Genomic DNA, 21,699 nt, shown 5'->3' on the forward strand with positions numbered 1-21,699 from the left:
CCTACTTTTTCAACTGTTAACTTTATGGTATATAGATACAGACCGTATTTCCAATGAAAATTTAATGTCATAATTGAGACGTGCTGTAAGTGTAAAATACACACTGCTTTTGGAAGACTTAATACAAAAAAAAAAAATAGACTAGCTCACTAGTAATTTTTTTTCATTCATCACATTTTTGAAGCGATATTTTAGATTCACTGGTTTAATAAGTCTTAAAATTAATTTCACCTGTTTCTTTTAATTTTTTAAAATGCAGCTACTGGAAAACTTAAAAAGTACATATGTGGCATGCATTATATTTCTACTGGGTTGTACTATTCTGAGGCTTATATACCTAAATGCAGACTAAATATATCATTATGATACATTAATTATTAATATTTCAAACACCTCCTGACCTTTTCACTTGATTGTCTTCTTTTCTTTAGTTGAATGAAATCTGTTTCCACCCTTTCTGCCAGCTCTAGTTTCCTCTTGTTTCTTTTAAATGCAGCTAAACTGAATCCTATAAAAGAAACATTAAAAATAACATTTGAAAAATATTAGGGCAATGGGGCAGATGAGATATCCTGAAGAGCCTTCTCAGGACAAAATCCTTGAGAATGTTGGATAAAGGGTTTTATAAAGTCTTTTCAGTGTACACTGAGGTGCGAGGGAATAAGAAAAATAACCTAAAGTAAAAAAAATTAAGAAAAAGGTCAAATCCAGAGAGACAAGTGAGCTCTGAAGGTAGATGCTCTCCAGGAGTGTCTGCTAATGCATGCCATGGCCAGCTCTGGTTTTGAAGGTCTCTGTGCATAAGAGACAAGAGCTGAGACTTGGGACAATGCAGCAGGAGAAAACGTATTGGAGACCACCCACATAAAAAGGGGGAACTCGGGGCTTCCCTGGTGGCGCAGTGGTTGAGAGTCTGCCTGCCAATGCAGGGGACACGGGTTCGAGCCCTGGTCTGGGGGGATCCCACGTGCCGCGGAGCAACTGGGCCCGTGAGCCACAATTACTGAGCCTGCGCGTCTGGAGCCTGTGCTCCGCAACAGGAGAGGCCGCGATAGTGAGAGGCCTGTGCACCGCGAAGAAGAGTGGCCCCCGCTTGCCGCAGCTGGAGAAAGCCCTCGCACAGAAACGAAGACCCACCCAACAGAGCCATAAATAAATAAATTAAAACTAAAGAAAAAAAAAAAAAAAGGGGGGAACTCCAAAGGGTAATATGCCCAATGAAAGGGAAAACTAGAAAATGCCGTAATATGCAAAGAATCAGGAAACTTGTAAGTCACAGCCTTGGCTATAAACGTAAGAGAAGAAAAGTCCTGTTACACTTGGCTGGTTTGGGAAGGGGAGCTCTGTTTTGTCGGGGTGTGTGTGGATGTGTGTACGCACATGTGTGTGCGCATGCGCGCACAAGGTGGGATGGGGCGGGGGCTGCTCTTGAAGAACAATTAGAATTATAAGAACAAAATACATATCTATATAACATTAAAGTATAAAAAAATATTTAAAAGTTCAGGCAGAATTAGGAGAATTTGTATTACCTATGTGGCCTGAAAAACACAAAAAACCAAAAATGATCTTGGTGAGGTAATGCTTCAAAAACCCATTAAATGCAAATGCAAATACTCCCTGGAAAAACCCACCTTAACTCACCCAGACCTCAAAGAATTCCCATGTTCCAATTAATATGAGCCCATAGTTAAAAAAACAGTTCATAAAAGGAATGAGAAATAAATCACCAAGAATGAAAAAATAAAAGTCAGCCAAACATCAGAAAGTATAATCCAACCGGCAAAGACCTCAGATACTAGTATAATCATATATAGAATATAAAACATGTTTATGCTCACAGACATAAAAAAAAGATATTGAAAATATAACTAAGGAAGAAAAGATGATAACATTCCCAGGCAGACTTGAAGAAGAACCAAACAGAACTTCTAAAAATAAAAAATACAATAACTGGAATTTTAAGACTTGATATACAGATTTAAACAATTAGATTCAGCTGACAAGAGAAATTACAAACTGGAATATAAAACTGAAAAGATTACCAAAGTCTTCTGATAATGGCAGACTAAATTCTTAAGAGCAATTCTCCCACCAAATATTATCAAAAATATTGGATAAAATATGAAAAATACCACCTTAAAAGCATTAAAAACCTTATAAAAAGTATCGAGCTTTTCTGAGGGTAAACTGAAGACTAAAGCTATTATTATTGCACTGTGAGCATTTGCCAACACTTGCGCACTTGAATTTGATTCCGTGGCATCAAGGAGAGGCATAAGTCAAACCCAGAGCCCATTAAAGGCGGGAGTTTCATAGGAGACACTTCCCACAGCAAGCTAGGGAGTGAAAGGGCCAACATCCCCACAGGAAGGGTGAGCTAGAACCAAGCAAGTCCACCCCTACCCTCTACCCCAATCCCAAGTGCATTTAGGCAAGGTGGTTATCTTCAATGCACTGAAAGGAAATATCTGCTCACCCAGAACAGTATATCCAGTAAAATTAACCTTCAAAAATGAAGGTGAAATAAAAATAGTTTCAGGTGAACAAGAATGAGCAAACTCATCACCAGCAAGACCTGTACTAATGAAAATATTAAAGGGTGTTCTTCAGTAACAGGCAAAATAATACAAAGTGAAAGCTCAAAGACAAAAAAGAAAAAAAAAAGGTAGGGGAGAGGGGTGGGGAATTAAGTGCAAAGAAAAGAATATATGTGCAGGCAAATCTAAATGAAAATTGACTGCAGTAAAACAATAATTAAAGTGTCACAGTGTTTTTAAGTGAATATTAATTTTCCCCACATTGATGTAATTAATCAAAATAACAGTGGGAAAATAACAAAGATACTCTAACATATTACCTTTAAGATTAATCAAGAAAATTTTAAATAAGGAAAAACAAATATGTTAGGAAAATTAGGTGGAAAAGGAACCAGAGTTGCCCTCAAGACAAAGTCTAAGAACAATAGTGTAGTAATGGACAAAAAAAAAGTATGGAACTGACCAACAAGTTTAGAAACAAACTCATGTATATCCTAATAGAATTTGAGAATAACACTGCTTTTTCATACCAGTGGGAAATCTATATGTTATTCAGTAAACTTTCTTGGCACAATACATTACCTATTTGGGGAAAAAAACACAAATTAAATTCCTACCACACGCTACACACAAAACTGAAACCTTATAAGTATTAATGATTTAAACATATAAAATCTAAAAAAAGAAGTCCAAAAAGATTAAGCCATCACACAGTAGACATAAATACCAGTCTTTTTATATCAGTCTTTTTTGAGTGAGACTTTATTTTTTATTTTTACTTGTTGTAACATTAAAGTAGAATATTTTACATTGAATGTTATCAAAGCCAGAATCCATCAAAAGGATGGTTCATTGATAAAACCACATAAAATTTAAAATGTCTACAAGGCAAAAGACATCATATGCAAAGGTAAATGATAAATGGCATCTTTTTAAATTTTAAAGTATATGCAAATAGTTACAGATAGGACTAATAACGTTGAATCAGAATAGTCTGATACAAAATTAATAAGTTGGAGCTAGAGGGAAGATGGCAGAGTAAGAAGCACCAGGAATCTGGCTCCCCACCTAGACAACAACTGGCCTGCTAGAATCTGTCTAATGTAAGTATTATACAACTCTGGAGTCTATTAAAGAGGAAGGTTTCCAGGGGAAAGCTTCATTGTAAACTGTGGTTAATCTGGGTCAACTTCAGCTCTTCGCACAGTAGCCTCCCCACACTCCATCCCCAACCCTGCGGCAGGCAGCTGGGCATACACTCCTAGAGCAGCTTGCACATAGCTTGTGAGAGTCAGGGTGGGTAATAAAGACCCTCTCCTCCAAATACCAGAATCTGTGCTCTGATTGCTGGTTCTGGTCACAGAGGTACAGACTCAGAGGCAGACAGCCATTGTTGCAACGCCTCTCCCTCCAGCTGAAGTGACCTCCAGGGAATTTAAAAGGCTAGTCCTCGTCTCCCTTTTTGGAGACAGACATTTAAGGAGATATACAAATGGCCAAAACGCACATGAAAAGATACTCAACAGCATAATCATTAGGTAGAAAACTGAAATCACAAAATACCACCTCATACCCATTAGGATGGCTATTACCAAACAAACAAACAAAAAACAAAATAACAAGTGTTGATGAGGGTGTGGAGAGATTGGAACCTTTGTGCACTATTACTGGGAATTTAAAATGGTGTAGCTGCAATGGAAAAGAGTACAGTGGTTCTTCAAAAAATTAAAAACATAATTACCATATAATCCAGCAATTTCACTTCTGGGTACCCAAAAGAATTGAAACAGATATTTGTAGACCTGTGTTCATAGCAGCATTATGTGTAATAGCCAAAAGTTGGAAACAACTCAAGTTGCTTCAACCCATTCAATGTATAAATGATAAACAAAATGTGGTATATACATACAATGGAATATTATTCAGCCTTAAAAAGAAATTCTGACGCATGCTACAACATGGATGAACCTTGAGGACATCATGCTAAGTGAAATAGGCCTGTCACGAAAGAAAAAAAAAATGTATGATTCCACTTATAAGAGGTACCCAGAGTAGTCAAATTCATAGGGACAGAACTAAGAATGGTGGTTGCCAAGGGCCAGGTGGAAGGAAACAGGAGTTAGTGTTTAATGAGTACAGAGTTTCAGTTTCTCAAGATGAAAAGGATTTTGCAGATGGATGGTAGTCATAGTTACACAATGTAAATATACTTAAAGCTACTGAAATGTACCATTAAAAATGTTTAAGATGGTAAATTTTACATTGTGTATTTTACCGAAATTTTTTTAAATGCACATGAATATTTATTTATAGCAGCATTATTTAATACAGCCCCAAACTGGAAATAACCCAGATGCCTTTCAATGGATAAATGATTAAACAAACAGTGGTACATCCACTGTTTAGCAATAAGATGGTACAAGCTATTGATAAGAACAACCACCTGGATGAATCTCAAGAGAATTATACTAAGTGATAAAAAAGCCAATTCCCAAAAACTCATATCCTATATGATACCATTTATATAACATTTTTGAAATGACAAAATTATACAAATGGAGAATAGATTAGTAACTGCCAGGTGTCAAGGAAGGGGTGAAGGTTGGAGGTGAGTGGATGAGACTATAAAAGGGCAACATGAGAGATCCCTGTGGTGATAAAAGTGTTGTGTATCTTGACTGTCAATACTATCCTGAATGTGATATTGTACTGTAGTTTGGCAAGATGTTCCCATTGGTGGAAACTGGGCAAAGGGCACATAGAATCTCTCTGTTGTATTTCTTAGGACTGCATGTGAATTTACAAGTACTTCAAAATAAAAAAATTGAAACAGCATAATTGGCCATATTAACTAGCCATATGAAATTAAGTGTTGATATATCATATACCAGTTATGATAAAACTCTACAATTACAAAGTATGTTTAATATCATGTTGTCTTTCAAAGTACCTTACACAAAGGCAGAAAAACTGTAAGAACACAATCTAGCCAATAGAAAAGAAGAAAATAGGATTCCTTGTGGTGGAATCATGCCCATCAATTGAAAGAATAGAATAACGTCCTTAATCTACTCTTTACTTAATTTAAAGATGTATCCCAGGTCCAATCAAAGCATAAAACAGCTGAAAATTAAGGAACAGATGGTAGCAAATTTGTAGCACAAACTATTTAAGGTTGTCCTTTACCAAAGGAAAACAAAATTACTTTCCTTTCAATTTCAACGTTAATGAATTTTCTGGAAAAATTCAAAAGAATGTACACATTCTATCTCAGACATTCTGAAAACAGAATGCGCATTGAAATTACCTACAAAACTTTAAAAACTACAGATGCCTGGGTCCCATCTACAGAGTTGCTGTTTTCATTGATTTTGAGTGCAGCCAGGGCTTCTGAATTTTTCAAAGCTCCCCAGTGACTCTGATGTGCAGCCAAAGTAGAAAACCACTGCCCTACCGGCTACACCTAACTCCAGATACGATCAATCACTAAAATCATCTTATTAGTCAGTGCTAAAGTGCTAAGCCTATTAAATTCTGATTAAATCATATCACCAAGATCATTTTCACATTCAACATATTAATAACAGTGAGAATGATATTAATAGTCAACGTCTGAGTGTTTCTATGCACCAAAAATTGGAGTAAGAATTCTTGATACATTACCTCAAGGAATCACAATGTCTCCATGAGAAAAGTGTCTTGGAGGTAACTTGCCCCTGGTCACATAAAGGCCTCTAAAGTCTGTGCTCTGAGCTACTATGTGGTCATCAATGGCACCAACTATACAAAGCCAGACTTCTCAAAAGTAGACAGCAAACCTCTTAGGAATCTGGCAATAGCCAGCAAAACAGTAAATGCACATCCTCTATGAGTCAGCAATTCTACTTCCAACTATCTACCCCAATAGAACACGTATATATTAAGTGATGTGTACAAGAATATTCACGGAATTATCAATGTTAATGGCAAAATCTAGAATCAACCTGAATGCCTACCAATAAAGAAACAGCTAAATAAATATGGTAAAATGCTATTCAACAGTTTAAAAATTAATTCATCTATATATATCAACATGGACAGATTTCAAAATACATCTTGCTGCATTACAAAAAATATTTTTAAAAGCCATGTTATAATACTACTTATCTACAAACTTACTAAAGATACTACAGTATGATACCATTTATCTACTTAAAAAAGAATACTGGGGCTTCCCTGGTGGTGCAGTGGTTGAGAATCCGCCTGCCAATGCAGGGGACGCGGGTTCGGGCCCTGGTCTGGGAAGATCCCACATGCCGCGGAGCAACCGGACCTGTAAGCCACAACTACTGAGCCTGCGCCTCTGGAGCCTGTGCTCCGCAACAAGAGAGGCCGCGATAGTGAGAGGCCTGCGCACCGCGAAGAAGAGTGGCCCCCGCTTGCCGCAACTAGAGAAGGCCCTCGCACAGAAACGAAGACCCAACACAGCTATAAATAAATAAATAAATAAATAAATAAATAAATAAATAAAAGTGAAATTCTAAAAAAAAAAAGAATACTATGTATTCTTTTCCAACTATATATGTTGGAATACTATATATTCCAACATTTCTGTTGGAACAGAGAGAAGCAAATCAAACAAGTAACTGTGGTTATCAGACTGAGCAGGAGTCTGGGATTGGGAATGGAAGTAAAAAGGAAGACCAGGTTTATGTAGAATGCTTCAGTATTTAAGAAGATAACTTGGACTTTCTTCGTGGCACAGTGGTTAAGAATCCGCCTGCCAATGCAGGGGACACGGGTTCGAGCCCTGGTCCGGGAAGATCCCACATGCCGCGGAGTAACTAAGCCCGTGCGCCACAACTACTGAGCCCGCATGCCACAACTACTGAAGCCCGTACGCCTAGAGCCCATGTTCCGCAACAAGAGAAGGCACCGCAATGAGAAGCCTGCGCACCGCAACAAAGAGTAGCCCCCACTCGCCGCAACTAGAGAAAAAGCCCACACGCAGCAACGAAGACCCAACGCAGCCAAAAATAAATAAATAAATAAATTTATTAAAAAAAAAGAAGATAACTTATTCCTCTACCACACAATTAAAAAGTAATAAATACAATGGTTAGATACATTTATTAATTTATATTATTTTTATTATGATATTTGTTAATAGTACACATTTACAAAACATCAGTTCCAGCTCCTGGTAATGAAAGAATAGCTTATATGAGACTAACCTACAGACCAATAATAATTACAAACTCTGGGCAGAAGTTTCAAACTAAAAAAAAAAAAAAAGCCTATTTGAAGGCAAGTGACCAAAAGCTGGCAGAAATAGGAGAGGATTCAACCACTGAAAGAAAAGAAACACACTGGGTGAGATCCAAATTCAAACAGCTTTCCCCATGAGGCACTTCCCACTCTGTGAGATACACAGAAAATAGAGCTCAGGTAGAAAACTACAGTCTTATTGGCCTGAGATGAAGGAGTCCGGGGCTACTGAAGCCACTGGAAAGTAAGGGAGGAATCCTGGAAAGGAGAAATCCACAAAAAAGGAAGCCCAAAAATCTATGTAAAAGTCCCCTCAAATCCTGAATGAGTCCTTAACTGTTCATACAGGATGCAAGATTCTGTAAAGTCCACTGAGGAAAATAACAGCTGAAAAGTGAACAGATGTTTTAGTAAATACCCACTGTAGGAGAGACAAAATTTAAAGTTTGAGACTTTCCACTGAAACCCCAGAAAGGCCATATCTCAGGAATAAAGACCACAAACTAGTACTAAGAGACAACTCTGGGATTAAGAAAAAAACTGAAATAGACTCACTTTAACAAAGCCAAAAACCAGGCTGTGACAATATCAAGGTGAACTGCAAATAATTTAATTACATGTTAGAACAAACTCAACATCATTCAAAGGATGATAACAAATCATAGTCTCTAAAATGTATCATCCACAATGCTCAAGGTGTAATTTTTTTTAAAAAAATTGAGACATGCAACTAAACAGGAAAGTGTGACCAAGGTCAAGAAAAAAAAAAAATCTATCAATAGAAACTGACCCACAGGTTACCTAGATTTTAGAATTAGCAGTCAAAGATTTCAAAATAACAATGATAAATATGCCAACAATGGATATAATGGGTGAAGACATGGGAAATTTCAAGACAAAGATGAAGGCTTTTTTTTTAATGGAAACTTTAAAACTGAAAACATAATATTTTATATTTTTTAAATCATAACATCAGATTAATATCAAATTAGATACTGCAGGAGGAAAGATCAATAAACTCAAAGACCAATTCAACAGAAATCAAACAAATAGAAGTGTGATGGTTAATTTTATTTGACAACTTGACTGGGCCAGAGAGTGCCCAGATATTGGTCAAGCTTTATTCTAGGTGTGTCTGTGAGGGTATGTTTGATAAGGTTGAGATTTACATTTAAATTGATAGACGGAGTAAAGCAGATTGCCCTCCCTACGTAAGTGGACCTCATCCAATCAGCTCAAGGCCTTAATAGAACAAAAATGCAGACTCTCCCCGAGTCAGAGAAAATTCCTCTTGCCTGACTGCCTTTCAACTAGAACATCAACTTTTTCCTGCCTTCATACTTGATCTGAAACATTAGCTGTTCCTGGGTCTCAAGCCTGCCAGCCTTCACACTGGAACTATACATTTGACCCTCCCAGTTTTCAGGCCTTTGAACTTGGGTTGAAACTACCCCATTGGTTCTCCTGGTCTCCAGCTTGCTGACTGACCCTGCATTTCTTGGGACTTGTCAGCCTCCATAATTGCTTGTCAGCCTCCATGATTGCCAATTCTTTATAATATCTCTTTAGATAGATAGATGATAGATAAGTATCTTATTGGTTCTGTCTCTATGGAGAATCCTGACTACTACAGAAAGCACAGAGAACAAAGACTGAAAAAAATCAGAGCCTCAGGAACACATGACAGTATCAAATGTTTTAATATAAGTGAAATCGAAGTCCTAGAAACAGATGAGGGAGAGCATGAAGCAGAGAGTCCAATAGTTTTCCTAATTTGATTAAAAACTGAACCCTCAGATTCAACAGGCACAATAAAACTAGCACAAAGGAAACCATACCTAGGTGAAAACAAATAGAAAGAACAATTTTTAAAAAACAGTCAGAGAAAAAAGAAGACACATTACACACAAGGAAGCAATAATAATCATGTCTAACTTCCTAGCAGAAACAATGGAATCCAGAATATAATGGAATAACATCTTTAAAAGTGCTAAAAGGATACAATGGAATATTATTCAGCTATAAGAAGGAAATTCTGATACATGCTACAACATACATGAAAACATGCTAAGTGAAATAATCCAGACACAAATGACAAATATTATGTGATTCCACTTAGAGGAGGGACCTAGAACAGGCAAATTCATAGACAAAGAAAGCAGAATAAAGGTTACCAGGGACAGGCAAGAGGGGGATGGGTAATCACTGTTTAATGGGTACAGAGTTTCTGCTTGGGTTGAGGAAAAAATAGAAATGGATAGTGGCGATGGTTAATCAACACTATGAATGTATTTAGTACCACTGAATTATACACTTAAAAATTGTTAAAATGGTAAATTTTATGTTATGAATATTTTACCACAATAAAAAAAAAAGAAAAAAAGTGCTAAAAGGAAAAAACCTGCCAACCTAGAAGTCTATATCCAACAAAAATGTCTTTTCAAAGTAAAAGCAAAACAAGGATGTTTTTCAGATAATGAAAGCTGAGAAAAGTTTTCACCACTACATCTACCACATTACCAGAAAATCTGTAGCATTCCAGGCTGAAGGAAAAGATGCCAGAAAGAGATTCAAATCTACATATAGGAATGAAATATGTAAGTACATGTGAAAATGTGTAATAAACTTAGAATAAACCTTAGAAAGACATTCTAAAAGCTGAAGGGGAATAAAAACCTACAAATTATGCCCCCCAAAAGGTAATCAAGTATAAAACATTATCATTAACCAGCACCAACATACCATTTTATTTCTATTGAGGATTAAACAAATGGCTGAGTATAAGATGGTATTTAAAATTTTTTTAATCTAAATAATAGTTATAATTTCTCCTTTTAAATTCCCCATAGGTCAGAGCCATTCTTTTTTGAAAAAAAAAAGAATATATCACTTAACTTTCAAACGCTTTATTCAGAGAACATTTCTTGTTGATTGGTTTACATAAGTCATAAAAAAAATCTATGGCACAATATGTTTTTCTTATTACAAGTATAAAAAATAGTCAAAAATAATTTTTCCATCCTGAAAAAAAATCTAGTACTATTTTCTAACACATTTTTATATAAATGTTCTGAAGTAAAATTGGCAGACTGAATGCATGAATTCATCTCCATGCCCTACTAAAACTTTACCAAAAAGAAATTTAAGTGGGGGAAAAGACTGACATACACAAGGGGTGATTATAATGAGAAGGGAGATACCAACAGTTTTAGAACATAGAAAGCAAGTGGACAAACAGTAACTAATTGAGCAGAGGAAGATGAACCCCAATGCCCACTAGCCAAGACATCACAAAGCAAACTAATCTCGGCCAAAGTAAACTAATTCCTGCCAAAGAAACATCAAGAGAGCTCAAAGTAGAAAGCACCTGGTGTCTCTGAAAGCCAGGTTGACACTAAAAACAGGAGAATGGGCAGAAAATGTCAATAAGGAACATGTAGACGCCCAAATCCCCTCCTTGTGCTTGCAGAAAACGTGAAGAGGCTGAACTAGATGGGCGCCAAATTAGCAGACACCAAGCACATCTGGGAGCAGGTACGGGGCTCTACCTAAAACTGAGTTTGACGTAAAAGTCTGATAAAGGCACCGTGACACCTCCAGCCCCTTCCCTTGTTCTGTACCAGAATACTGGCTATTACCTTGCCAGAGCTGGGAAGATTTCTCTGTCTAATCCAAAAGAAAAATGTGTAGAGAAATGATCAACGCCTCCCCTCTTGAGGTCAAACAGACCTGCCCTCACACACAAAGCTGCCAACAGGTCTTTAGGTAACTCACTCATGAATATGAAAACTGCAGAAGGTCACTAGATAGTTGAGGAAATTAGCTAACATGTATTAGGGTCTGAAACGAACACAAAGTAAGACAGAGGAAGCAGAAACAGTGGATAAGAACAAGTTTTAAACCATAATATCCTAAGAGAGAGAGTAAAAATACTGAGTTCATGAAACAAAACCCCATGTTTTAAAAGTATTAATCACAGATGAATCTCTAGATATTAAAAATATGAAAACCAAAATTATAAATTCATTAGAAGTAGAAGATTTGGAAGATAAAATTGAAGAAACTTCCCAGAAAGCAGGACAAAAGGCAGAGATTTTTAAAAGGAGAAAAAGTAACTTTTGAAAATGATACATGGGATTAGAGTGCAAGATCCAACATCTAATTCAAAGAAATTAGAAAAATATAACAGAGGAGAGATAGGGCGAGAGATTATTATACAAATTTTTTAAAATTTCCCCAAAGCACATGGATTTCCAGATGGAGAGTCCAAAAGAGTACCCAGTATAATAAGTAAAAAAAGACCCATCCCAAGATTATCATTGAGGTAATAAGACCACTGAAATAAGAACTTCCTTCCAAAGAGGCAAAAGACACCACAAAAAACTGGGAATCAAAGTGCCAGCGGACTGCATAATAGCAAGACTGGAAATCAGAAGACAGAGCAATTTCTTCAGAAACCAAGGCGAAAGTGATTTCCCACCTTACATATACCAAATGAGGGAGTAAAACAAGAAAAAAAAAAAAAAAAAGACATTCGGAAACAGACAATTTGATACTGGAAAGAGGAAAAGGGAATTCCAAAGTGATGGGGAGGTGAAGACCAGATGACAGCTGCACAGCAGGCCTACTGAGCGCCCACTCTAGACTCAGGTTGCCAGGTGGCCTGCCTCCAAGGAAAAACAAGATGGAATTGGCAGATGAGCTGATTTGTGTGCCTGATATAAGAGCTCCACAGCAAGTTCCACTGGGGAGACTCTAAGGCAGCGTTAGTGGCGGCGAGGGTGAGGATCCAGGACTCTCACACTCCCTGCCTCCCTGCACACACGCATTTCTCCTCCTTCCAGCCTCTCAATATTACAACTTGCAGCAGTATGGAATTCATTTTGAATATAATGTTACTAAGAGCTGGTCCTTACTAGACACTTGCTATGATAAATAATCGTCTCTTTTTTATACAACTTGGTTTCCTTGGAGCTAATGATTCCTCACTTTTTCATTTGATTATTTAAATTACATTCATAGATTACTTGATAAAAATTTAAAAAACAAGTAGTATATGTTTTTACTATTTTTTTATGCATAAATACATAGCCATGATTTCTTTTTTAAGATAGACATATAAAACACACATATATACATATTTATAACCTCTTTCTTCACTTTTTTAAGTCATTATTAGATTTGATCATTATCAGTCTTTATAACAATTTCCAGTTACTTCATAACATTTCATTATAAGACCATGTGATAGTTTACTCACGTTCCTCTGTGTTGGACGTAAGTCTTTTTCAAATTTTTTAATAATCTTTTTTTATGTTTTTCTTTTTTTCCCTTTTTTTATTGAAGTAGTTGATGTACAATATTATATAAGTCACAGGTATACAATATAGTGATTTCACAATTTTTTAAAGGTTATACTCCATTTATAGTTACTATAAAAATTGGCTATATTCCCTGTGTTGTACAATATATCCTTGTAGCTTATTTTATATATAATAGAATTTTTTTTACATTCTTAATAATGCTCACTGACTACCCTTCTACATAAATCTATGCCTGTATCTCTAATGACAAGTTCCGAGAAGCAGAATGGGTTTAACGCTTTTGATCTATACTACTTAGCTGTCCTCCAAAAGTTCTGCCAATCTACATTTGTACCTACAGTGTATTATGTTCATTTTACCACACACTTACCAGCAGTAATACAATATTGTTTAACTCTTTCACCAAGTGAGCGGGAACAGATTTAACATGTACTCATCTTAATTTGAATGTCCCTATTAGTTATGTTATATTATCTATTTATGACTTTTGACCTTTTTCTATTGGGGTATCACATGTATTCGTGTGACTTTTAATCTGGCAAAACTCTTCATAGATTAAGCACATGTATCCCATTGTCATAGTTATGATAAGTGTTTTTTCAGTCTTAACTCTTCTGCAGTCACACTTTTGTTCTTCCTTCTCATACACTTGGTACCTAGATAGCCCTTCCTCAGCTCATCCTTGAGTAGTGCTACAACTACTGAAGCCCGCGCACCTAGAACCCATGCTCCGCAACAAGAGAAGACACCACAATGAAAAGCCTGTGCACCGCAATGAAGAGTAGCCCCAGCTCGCTGCAACTAGAGAAAGCCCACGCACAGCAATGAAGACCCAATGCAGCCAAAAATTTTTTAAAAAGCATGAGAAAGCAGGAGTGGGGGGACCTCAAGAATATAAAGGTGGCTTACAATCAAATAACTTCCTATTTATCTTTTAACTAAAATATTTCAACATACAAGCTTTCTTCCTTAAATATAGGTACTATATGAATCAAAAGCAATGTAACACTTTCAGGTATATATGTTAATACAGCTTAATTTTGAAAAGTTTTTACTTACTTGTGGTCATGATGTTAGGAGGGCAAGAGGGTATTCCATGATCTACTGCCCATCTGTAGGCTCCTTCTCCAACTAAAAAGCTAATGACAGAAAAATTACTCTTTTAAAAATTCATAGTATCATCTTCTCCTACATATTCAATAAAGTAATATAAGTAATATAGTAAGGCAACTGAAAAAATTTTGCAATACCTCAAAATGGCTATATGCCTAAAAAATTCTTTTAATTCTTCCCCAAGTTAGAAATTTTACAAGTGGAAATGGTACAATATCATTTGCAATAACTAACCAGTAAAAATTGGCAAAATGCAACATAAGAAGTAAAAATAGTTGATTTCCCAGTGGAAAATATTAAGATTTATCTTGGATCAACTGTGGTTCTCAGTTTATGTACAAGATCTATTTCATCAGATTAAGAGTCAAAGCTTAAGTGAATGTCTTCAGATTTGGTATTCCTGCCTAGTATAACACCTGGATCTACCCAAAATGAGTGGGGTACATCCAGAGATGCCCAAACACAATGATATGCACTTACATATTTCTAAGCCTCAATGCAATAAAAATATATATATGGCTGTCAGAATCATTTTTACTGTGGTAAATAAAGCAGTGTGGTACGTCCCAAAAGTAATTTTTTTAAGTCCCAAACTGCAAGTTTTAACATAACAAAGTGAATAAAAGGATACTGTTAGCTAACTGTAAAAGACTTCCTTTCAAAGATTTCAAATAGCATGCAGGATAATTAACCACCCCATTCCCTAACACAGTAATAGCAAGCAGTTACCATAATAATCAATCACTTCATCTCTTTCCACAGCCAACTTCTTAAAGCTCTCAGCCAGATAGTAATGGATTCCTTGAACTAGTGCCTACTCATTAGTTTCCTGCTCCCTATTTTTTGTTTCTGTTCCTCTAATCATTCCAACACTAAAAACTCGAAGTAATACATATTGAAGTCTTTAGATTTGATTGTTCATAAGAAGATCAATGACAGATTAGAAGAAGAAAGTCTAAGTTGATACTCAGAAATATATCCAAATGGTTCCAATGAGAAACAAATTGGTTAAGCCCAGTAACTATTTTCCAGTATATATGAAGGTGAGAATGGAGGGAGCATTAAAAAAAAGAGAGGAGGGAGAGCCAACAGAATACCTCTTCAAACTTCCATTTTTAAAAAATATTCTAAAGGACTCCAAAAATAGAAAAGTTCCTCCTATTCCTGTATCAAATGAAGACCACTGCAAAGAAACTGCAAAGAAAAGCTGTCACATAAAGGAAAATGGAAGAATAACTGAGGTAGGAACTTGGATGCAAGTTGAGCTGTCCTGACAGCATTTGTAGCACTTCCTTCTGCTAGAAAAAGACTTTGATATAAGAAATAAACTCTCTTCACGTGAAGACGTAAAAGAGATGCTGAAGTATTAAATTAAATGATCAGGACAGAAGTTTGGAGCTGAATCTAGTATTCTCAGCACTCCCATTCGTCATTTGGGGTTCTATCCCAGCATCTGGAATCGGAAGTATTTTATAACATAAGCTTAGTTTTATTTTTCATTTCTTAATCATTCATAGGTTTGATTCTAAATAAAATTAGTTTGCCGGGGCTTCCCTGGTGGCGCAGTGGTTGAGAATCTGTCTGCCAATGCAGGGGACACCGGTTCGAGCCCTGGTCTGGGAAGATCCCACATGCCGCGGAACAACTGGGCCCGTGAGCCACAACTACTGAGCCTGCGCGTCTGGAGCCTGTGCTCCGCAACGAGAGGCCACGATAATGAGAGGCCCGCGCACCGCGATGAAGCGTGGCCCCTGCTTGCCACAACTAGAGAAAGCCCTCGCACAGAAACGAAGACCCAACACAGCCAAAAATAAATAAATAAATAAATAATAAATTAATTTTTTTAAAAAAATTAGTTTGCCGTTGTCTGCTATGCAAGGTTTTAAATACGTTAGGCATTGTACAATATTCACAGGAAGGTGAATATTTGGATGCCATCTTACGGATAAGAATTCTGAGATCCTGACCTTTCCTTACTACCAAAAATTACTTGTCCAGTAGTTTGACATCACACAAAATGGCATATAACTGCTTTTGAAATCATTTTAAAATGCTAAAAAGCTACGTGAGCTTTCGTTAAAAACTGTACTATCAAAAATGAAAAATCTCTTCCCAGAACACTAAATGCAGCACCAATTCAAATTTTTCTCAAATATTCTTCTGACTCTCCAAGGAGAAAGCTTTCACAGAAGTTTCACCTCAAGTCACTAGAAAAATCCATCGATTCCATCTTGGTAACACATCCAGCATCTGACCACTTCTCACCACCGCCACCGCCCTGGTATGAGCCGCCATCATCTATTGCCTGCAGTGTTGCAATGGCCTCATCACTGCCATGCTCGCCTTGCTCAGTCCCCTGCCCCAGTCTAATCTCAACACACCAGCCAGTGACATCCTTGTAAAACACAAGTCAGGTAATGACATTTCTCTTCTCAAAATCCTGCGAAACCCCTCCTGAGGACTTTAGCATGAAAACTGGAGCCTTCACCAGGATCTCCAGGCTCCCAAGTGATCTGGTCTTCTCTGCTCCCTCCTCCCTTCATCTCTTCTTCCTCTTGCCCCTTTGCTTACTCTGCTCCAGCCTCTTACAAAACACAAACATGCCAAGGGGACTCCTGCCTCAGGGCCTTCACCCTGACTGTTCCCTGTCAGGATCTTCCTTATTTCCCAAATCGCAAATTTCCCCATCTGTTTAAACATATCTCCCTGATGAGGCCAATTTAAAACTGCACCCAACACACTGCACTCCTCTACCCAGTATTCCCAATCCCTCTCATTCTGTCCTTTTTACATTTTTTCTTTTTTTCTACCTTCTCACATACCATATATTTTATAACTGATGATATTATCTCTGTTGTTTATATCTCCCTCAAATAAACTGTAAGCTTCACAACAACAGGGATCTTTGTTTTTCATTGATATCCATATATGCTAAGCATTTAGAACAGCGCCTGAAGCACACTAAGCATTAGATAAACATTGGCAAGATATTCAACAATAAACTAGGGTGTCAAAATTCTCTAAAGGACAGCATTTTCCTTGTGTTATGCTCTCCTTAATTTACACTAAAGCAAGTCTAAAGTGTTAAGAAACAAAAGCAACACTACTGAGACCAGCACTGAGTGGGATTATTAAAACCTTCAACAAGCTGAGCTACTGAAGTGCCAGCATAGCCAAACACCCGAAAACACAGTGAGGTCAATTACAATTTCATGGATGGGAAATTTTCAAAAACCATGACACTATGTAGTCAGTCTAAAAATGTGCAATTTAGTGATTCAGAAAGCTCTCAAAACTGCTTAAAATGCATTATGCTGGATGAGAAAGATATAGGAGAAAATGACAGCTGCTTCTTTGGACTTAAAAATGGATTTCTATATATTTTACCTATTACTTCTTTATCATAAATACACAGAACTGAAGAAAGACCACCAATTTGGTGGCTACTGATTATTTAAAGCTTACAAACACATAAAGTGCAAATAAGGGAGAACCTGCTGTATGTGGAAATAACACATAATGACCAAATTAAATAGTAAGGACTTAACTCTTCTTAAAATTTTTATTACAAAAATTTTCAAACATATACATTACAGAGAATAGTGTAATGAACCCAAAGGATCATCACCCATTTTCATCAGTTGTTAATACATTGCTAATCTCATTCATTTATACTCCCACCCAGATTATTTTGAAGCAAATCTCAGATATCATATAACTTCAAATATAAATATTTTAGCATTCATCTCAAAAGATAACTTTCTAAAAAAACATAACCACAACATAACCAATTTACACCTAAAAAAATTAACAATAAATCCTTAGAATCAAAATAGTTTATTCAATCGATGTTCACACTTCCCTGATTGTCTCATAAAATTTTTGCTATTATTGTTATTTTTGCCTTTTAAACTATTTTGTTTGAAGGGGAACCCAACTAACCCATCCATACCTCCTGATTAGTTGATAGCTCTCTTATGTTTCTTTTAATCTATAGGTTTTTAAATTTTCTTTTCACATTCATACAACAAAGGTACTAAAATCAATGAATTTATGAAATACAGTAGATTGAATAGTATTTTTAAATAAACAATGTACCAAAAATTAAATTTGCATCTCAAAAAATCTGAGCGTCTAATGAGCAACAATGCTTTTCTAGCTTTCCCTTTTTCACCAAAAGAAACATAATTTCCAAAAATTATAACTTATTCTATAACATATTAGGGTAGCACTCCGCAATTTTTTTTCTGTAGAGGGCCAGATAGTAAACAGTTTAGGCTTTGTGACCAGATGTCTCTGCTGCAACAACTCAGTTTGGCCTTTGCAGAGCACAAGCAGCCATAGACAATACGTACACAAATGGGTATGGCTGTGTTCCAATAAAACTTTATTTACAAAAAACAGGCAGTAGTCCAGATTTGGCCCACATGCCATAGTTTGACAACCCCTGTTCTAGATGGCTATGCCTATCAAAGTTGTACCCTATCATAATGAAGGAGGAAAGAGTAAAAATAAATAAAATTTATTTACTTTTATAAATAAAATAAACTTAGGAAAATACGACACAGTTTATGATAGTAGGCCCACCAAATTTATGAGGATATCAAATATTCTATTAATCTGACCAAACACCAATACTTAAATAATACATCATATCATGGTGGCAATAACCAGAAAATTAAAACATAAAAAATTATCAGCTAATAGAAATACCATTCTGCCTAAAGTTCTGCTGAGGGTTTTTCTAACAAAGCAATAAGAGTTTATAAAATTCTAACAGAATTTAGATACAGCTGAAACAAATACACTCCCTGTCTTCCTCAATGAGATATATAGACAGATGAACTTTTTATTTAAAGACTTCTTAGAAAACACCTAGTGCCTTGCTGCCCCCACAGAGTCACCTGCCTCTTCAACAGATGACACCAGAAGACCACAGTTTCTAAGTCCTCCATCTGCTTTTGATAGTTCTTCTACCTCTATGCCTGGCATACAGGAAGTAAACAAAAAATATTTGCTGAATGAAGGAATGGGTAAGTGAATGAATAACTAAATGGGTGTAAACATTATTTCTTACTATTATAAAAGGATTCTACTCTATGGGTTCTAATCTGCTGCTTCTAATGTGATAAGGACAGACTCCATAAATTTTTTTTTTTTAGTTTTTTTTTAAATTTATTTATTTATTTTTGGTTGTGTTGGGTCTTCGTTTCTGTGCGAGGGCTTTCTCTAGTTGCAGCAAGCGGGGCCACTCTTCATCGCGGTGCGCGGGCCTCTCACTATCGCAGGCTCTCTTGTTGTGGAGCACAGGCTCCAGAGGCGCAGGCTCAGTAGTTGTGGCTCACAGGCCCAGCTGCTCCGCGGCATGTGGGATCTTCCCAGACCAGGGCTCGAACCCGTGTCCCCTGCATTGGCAGGCAGATTCTCAACCACTGCGCCACCAGGGAAGCCCTCCATAAATTTTTAATAGCATAACAGTGTCAAGTATGGTACTCAGTTTCTTTGTTGGCAAAATGTGTGTTACCCTCATAAATCATATAATGATTTTATGAGATAATGCACGCAAACCACATAAAACAATGCTTCTCATAGTGTACAAATGCAATAAACTTTAGCTATTATCATTATAGAAATTAGATAACTAGACTTATTAGGGTTGTGCGTAAACAAGCTTAAAGTAAAAACATGATAAATTTGTTTTATTTATTCAGGATACTCAGGGAATTTGGGTTTTTTTAAACTACTGCAGGTATACTGTGAACTTGCAGGTATGTGAGAGATTTATGCTTCTGGACAAGATGGAGTAACAGGGAATACATTTACACTCTTGCCTGAACCAATGGAAAAGAAAAATCAGACAAAATACAGAAAATGATAGTTTTCAGGCATTAGACAGTAGGTAGCACAGGACAGTGATGCTTTAAAGAAAGGAAACAAACAAGGTAAACCTTATGATTGCCCTAGCTTACTGCCTGGAGAGTTTCCGGCCACAGCACAGGAACAGGAACTCAGGCAGAGCCCTGCAGTCTCTCTGAGTTGAAGACAGAGAGCTGGGCATCCAGAGAAGCCCAGGTGGCCGAGTTCACAGGGCAGAGAACCAGAGAGGAGACAGCTGTGCAGAGAAAGGACTCAAGAAATCTACAGAGTCCCCCTATAGTCTTCAGCTGAGTACAGATCAGTGTATGTGTAAGAGGAAATCATCCAAAGCCTGGGAAAGAATAACATGGAAGTTTTAGAGGAAGCAATCCCCAAGTTCACACAGGGCCAGAAACAGCTCCTGTTCCCACCAAAGTAAAAAACCTCATTCTAGTTGCATCTGCTTTAGTACTCAGAAAGGTTCTGCCCGACAGCAAAGCAAAATTAGCTAAAGGCTAAATGCTTCTCTAGTTGCATGTAACAAAGTATAAAGCAAGACCTGAAAGGATGAAACTGCCTCTAAATAAATTAACCGCATCCTAGAATTAAAATACAGAAATATCCAACACAAAATAAGGCAAAACTCACAATGTCTGGAATCCAATAAAAAATTACCAAACATGCAAAGAAGCAGGAAAATGTAACCTATAATGAGAAAAATCATTCAATTGAAAACAACCCAGAAATGACAAAGATGACAGAATTAGGAAACAAAGATATTAAAACAGTTACTATAATTGTATTCATATACTCAAGAAGCTACAGGAAATATGAAACATGTTAAGTAGATACATAGAAGACATTTTTTAAAGATGCAAATTGAACTTCTAGAGATAAAAACTATAATGTCAGAAATGAAAAATAAACTGGATGGGATTAACAGGTGATTAGATATTGCCAAAAAATAATTCGTGAACTTCAAAACAGCAATGGAAATTATTCAAAATGAAACAAAGAGAAAAATGAATGGAAAAAGTAAACAAATTATCAGTGATCTGTAGGACCACTACAAGAGGTCAAATATACGTGTAATTGGAATCCTAGAAGATAGAAGAGAAGGGGGAATCAGAAAAAAATATCTAAAGAAATAATAGCCAAAAATTTTCCAAATTTGATGAACTATATATCCCTACATATTCAAGAAGCAAAATGAACCCAAACCAAAGACATTACAAGAAAGCTACAGACCAATGTCTCTCATAAACATAGATGCAAAAATTCTTTACAAAATGTTAGCAAATTGGATCCAATAACATATAAAAAGGATAATACATTATAACCAAGTGGAGTTTATCCCGGGAATACAACTGTTGCTCTAACAATCGAAAATCAACCAATCACTATATTAACTGACAAAATAAGGAAAATTATAAGATCATTGCAACAGATGCAGAAAAGCATTTGAAAAAGTACAATACCCATTCCTATTAAAAACTCTCAGCACACTAGGAAAAGAAGGGAACTTTCTCAACACGATGAAGAGCATCTATGATAAACCTATAGCAGCCATCATACCTAATGGTAAAAAGAACAAATGCTTCCTCCCTAAGGTTACAAAC

The 21,699-nt window shown here is 36.4% G+C and overlaps 1 protein-coding gene across 9 annotated transcripts in view; it reads right to left on the minus strand.

The window, feature by feature from the left end:
- Positions 1 to 21,699, minus strand: part of TASP1 (taspase 1) — a 378,792-nt gene that overhangs the window by 310,650 nt on the left and 46,443 nt on the right. For all 9 annotated transcript variants that reach the window (XR_014235381.1, XM_082359163.1, XM_082359160.1 and 6 more), the window contains exons 6-7: positions 14,171 to 14,250; positions 402 to 508 (exon numbers count right to left, since the gene is read on the minus strand). Coding sequence is in view for 8 of the 9 variants with exons in the window: in XM_082359163.1 (XP_082215289.1) it covers positions 402 to 508; positions 14,171 to 14,250 (187 nt within the window). In the remaining variant the exon portion in view is untranslated. The remainder of the gene's footprint in view (positions 1 to 401; positions 509 to 14,170; positions 14,251 to 21,699) is intronic.

Source organism: Balaenoptera borealis (assembly GCF_965194805.1).
Source record: "Balaenoptera borealis genome assembly, chromosome: 16".
NCBI classification, from domain to species: domain Eukaryota; kingdom Metazoa; phylum Chordata; class Mammalia; order Artiodactyla; family Balaenopteridae; genus Balaenoptera; species Balaenoptera borealis.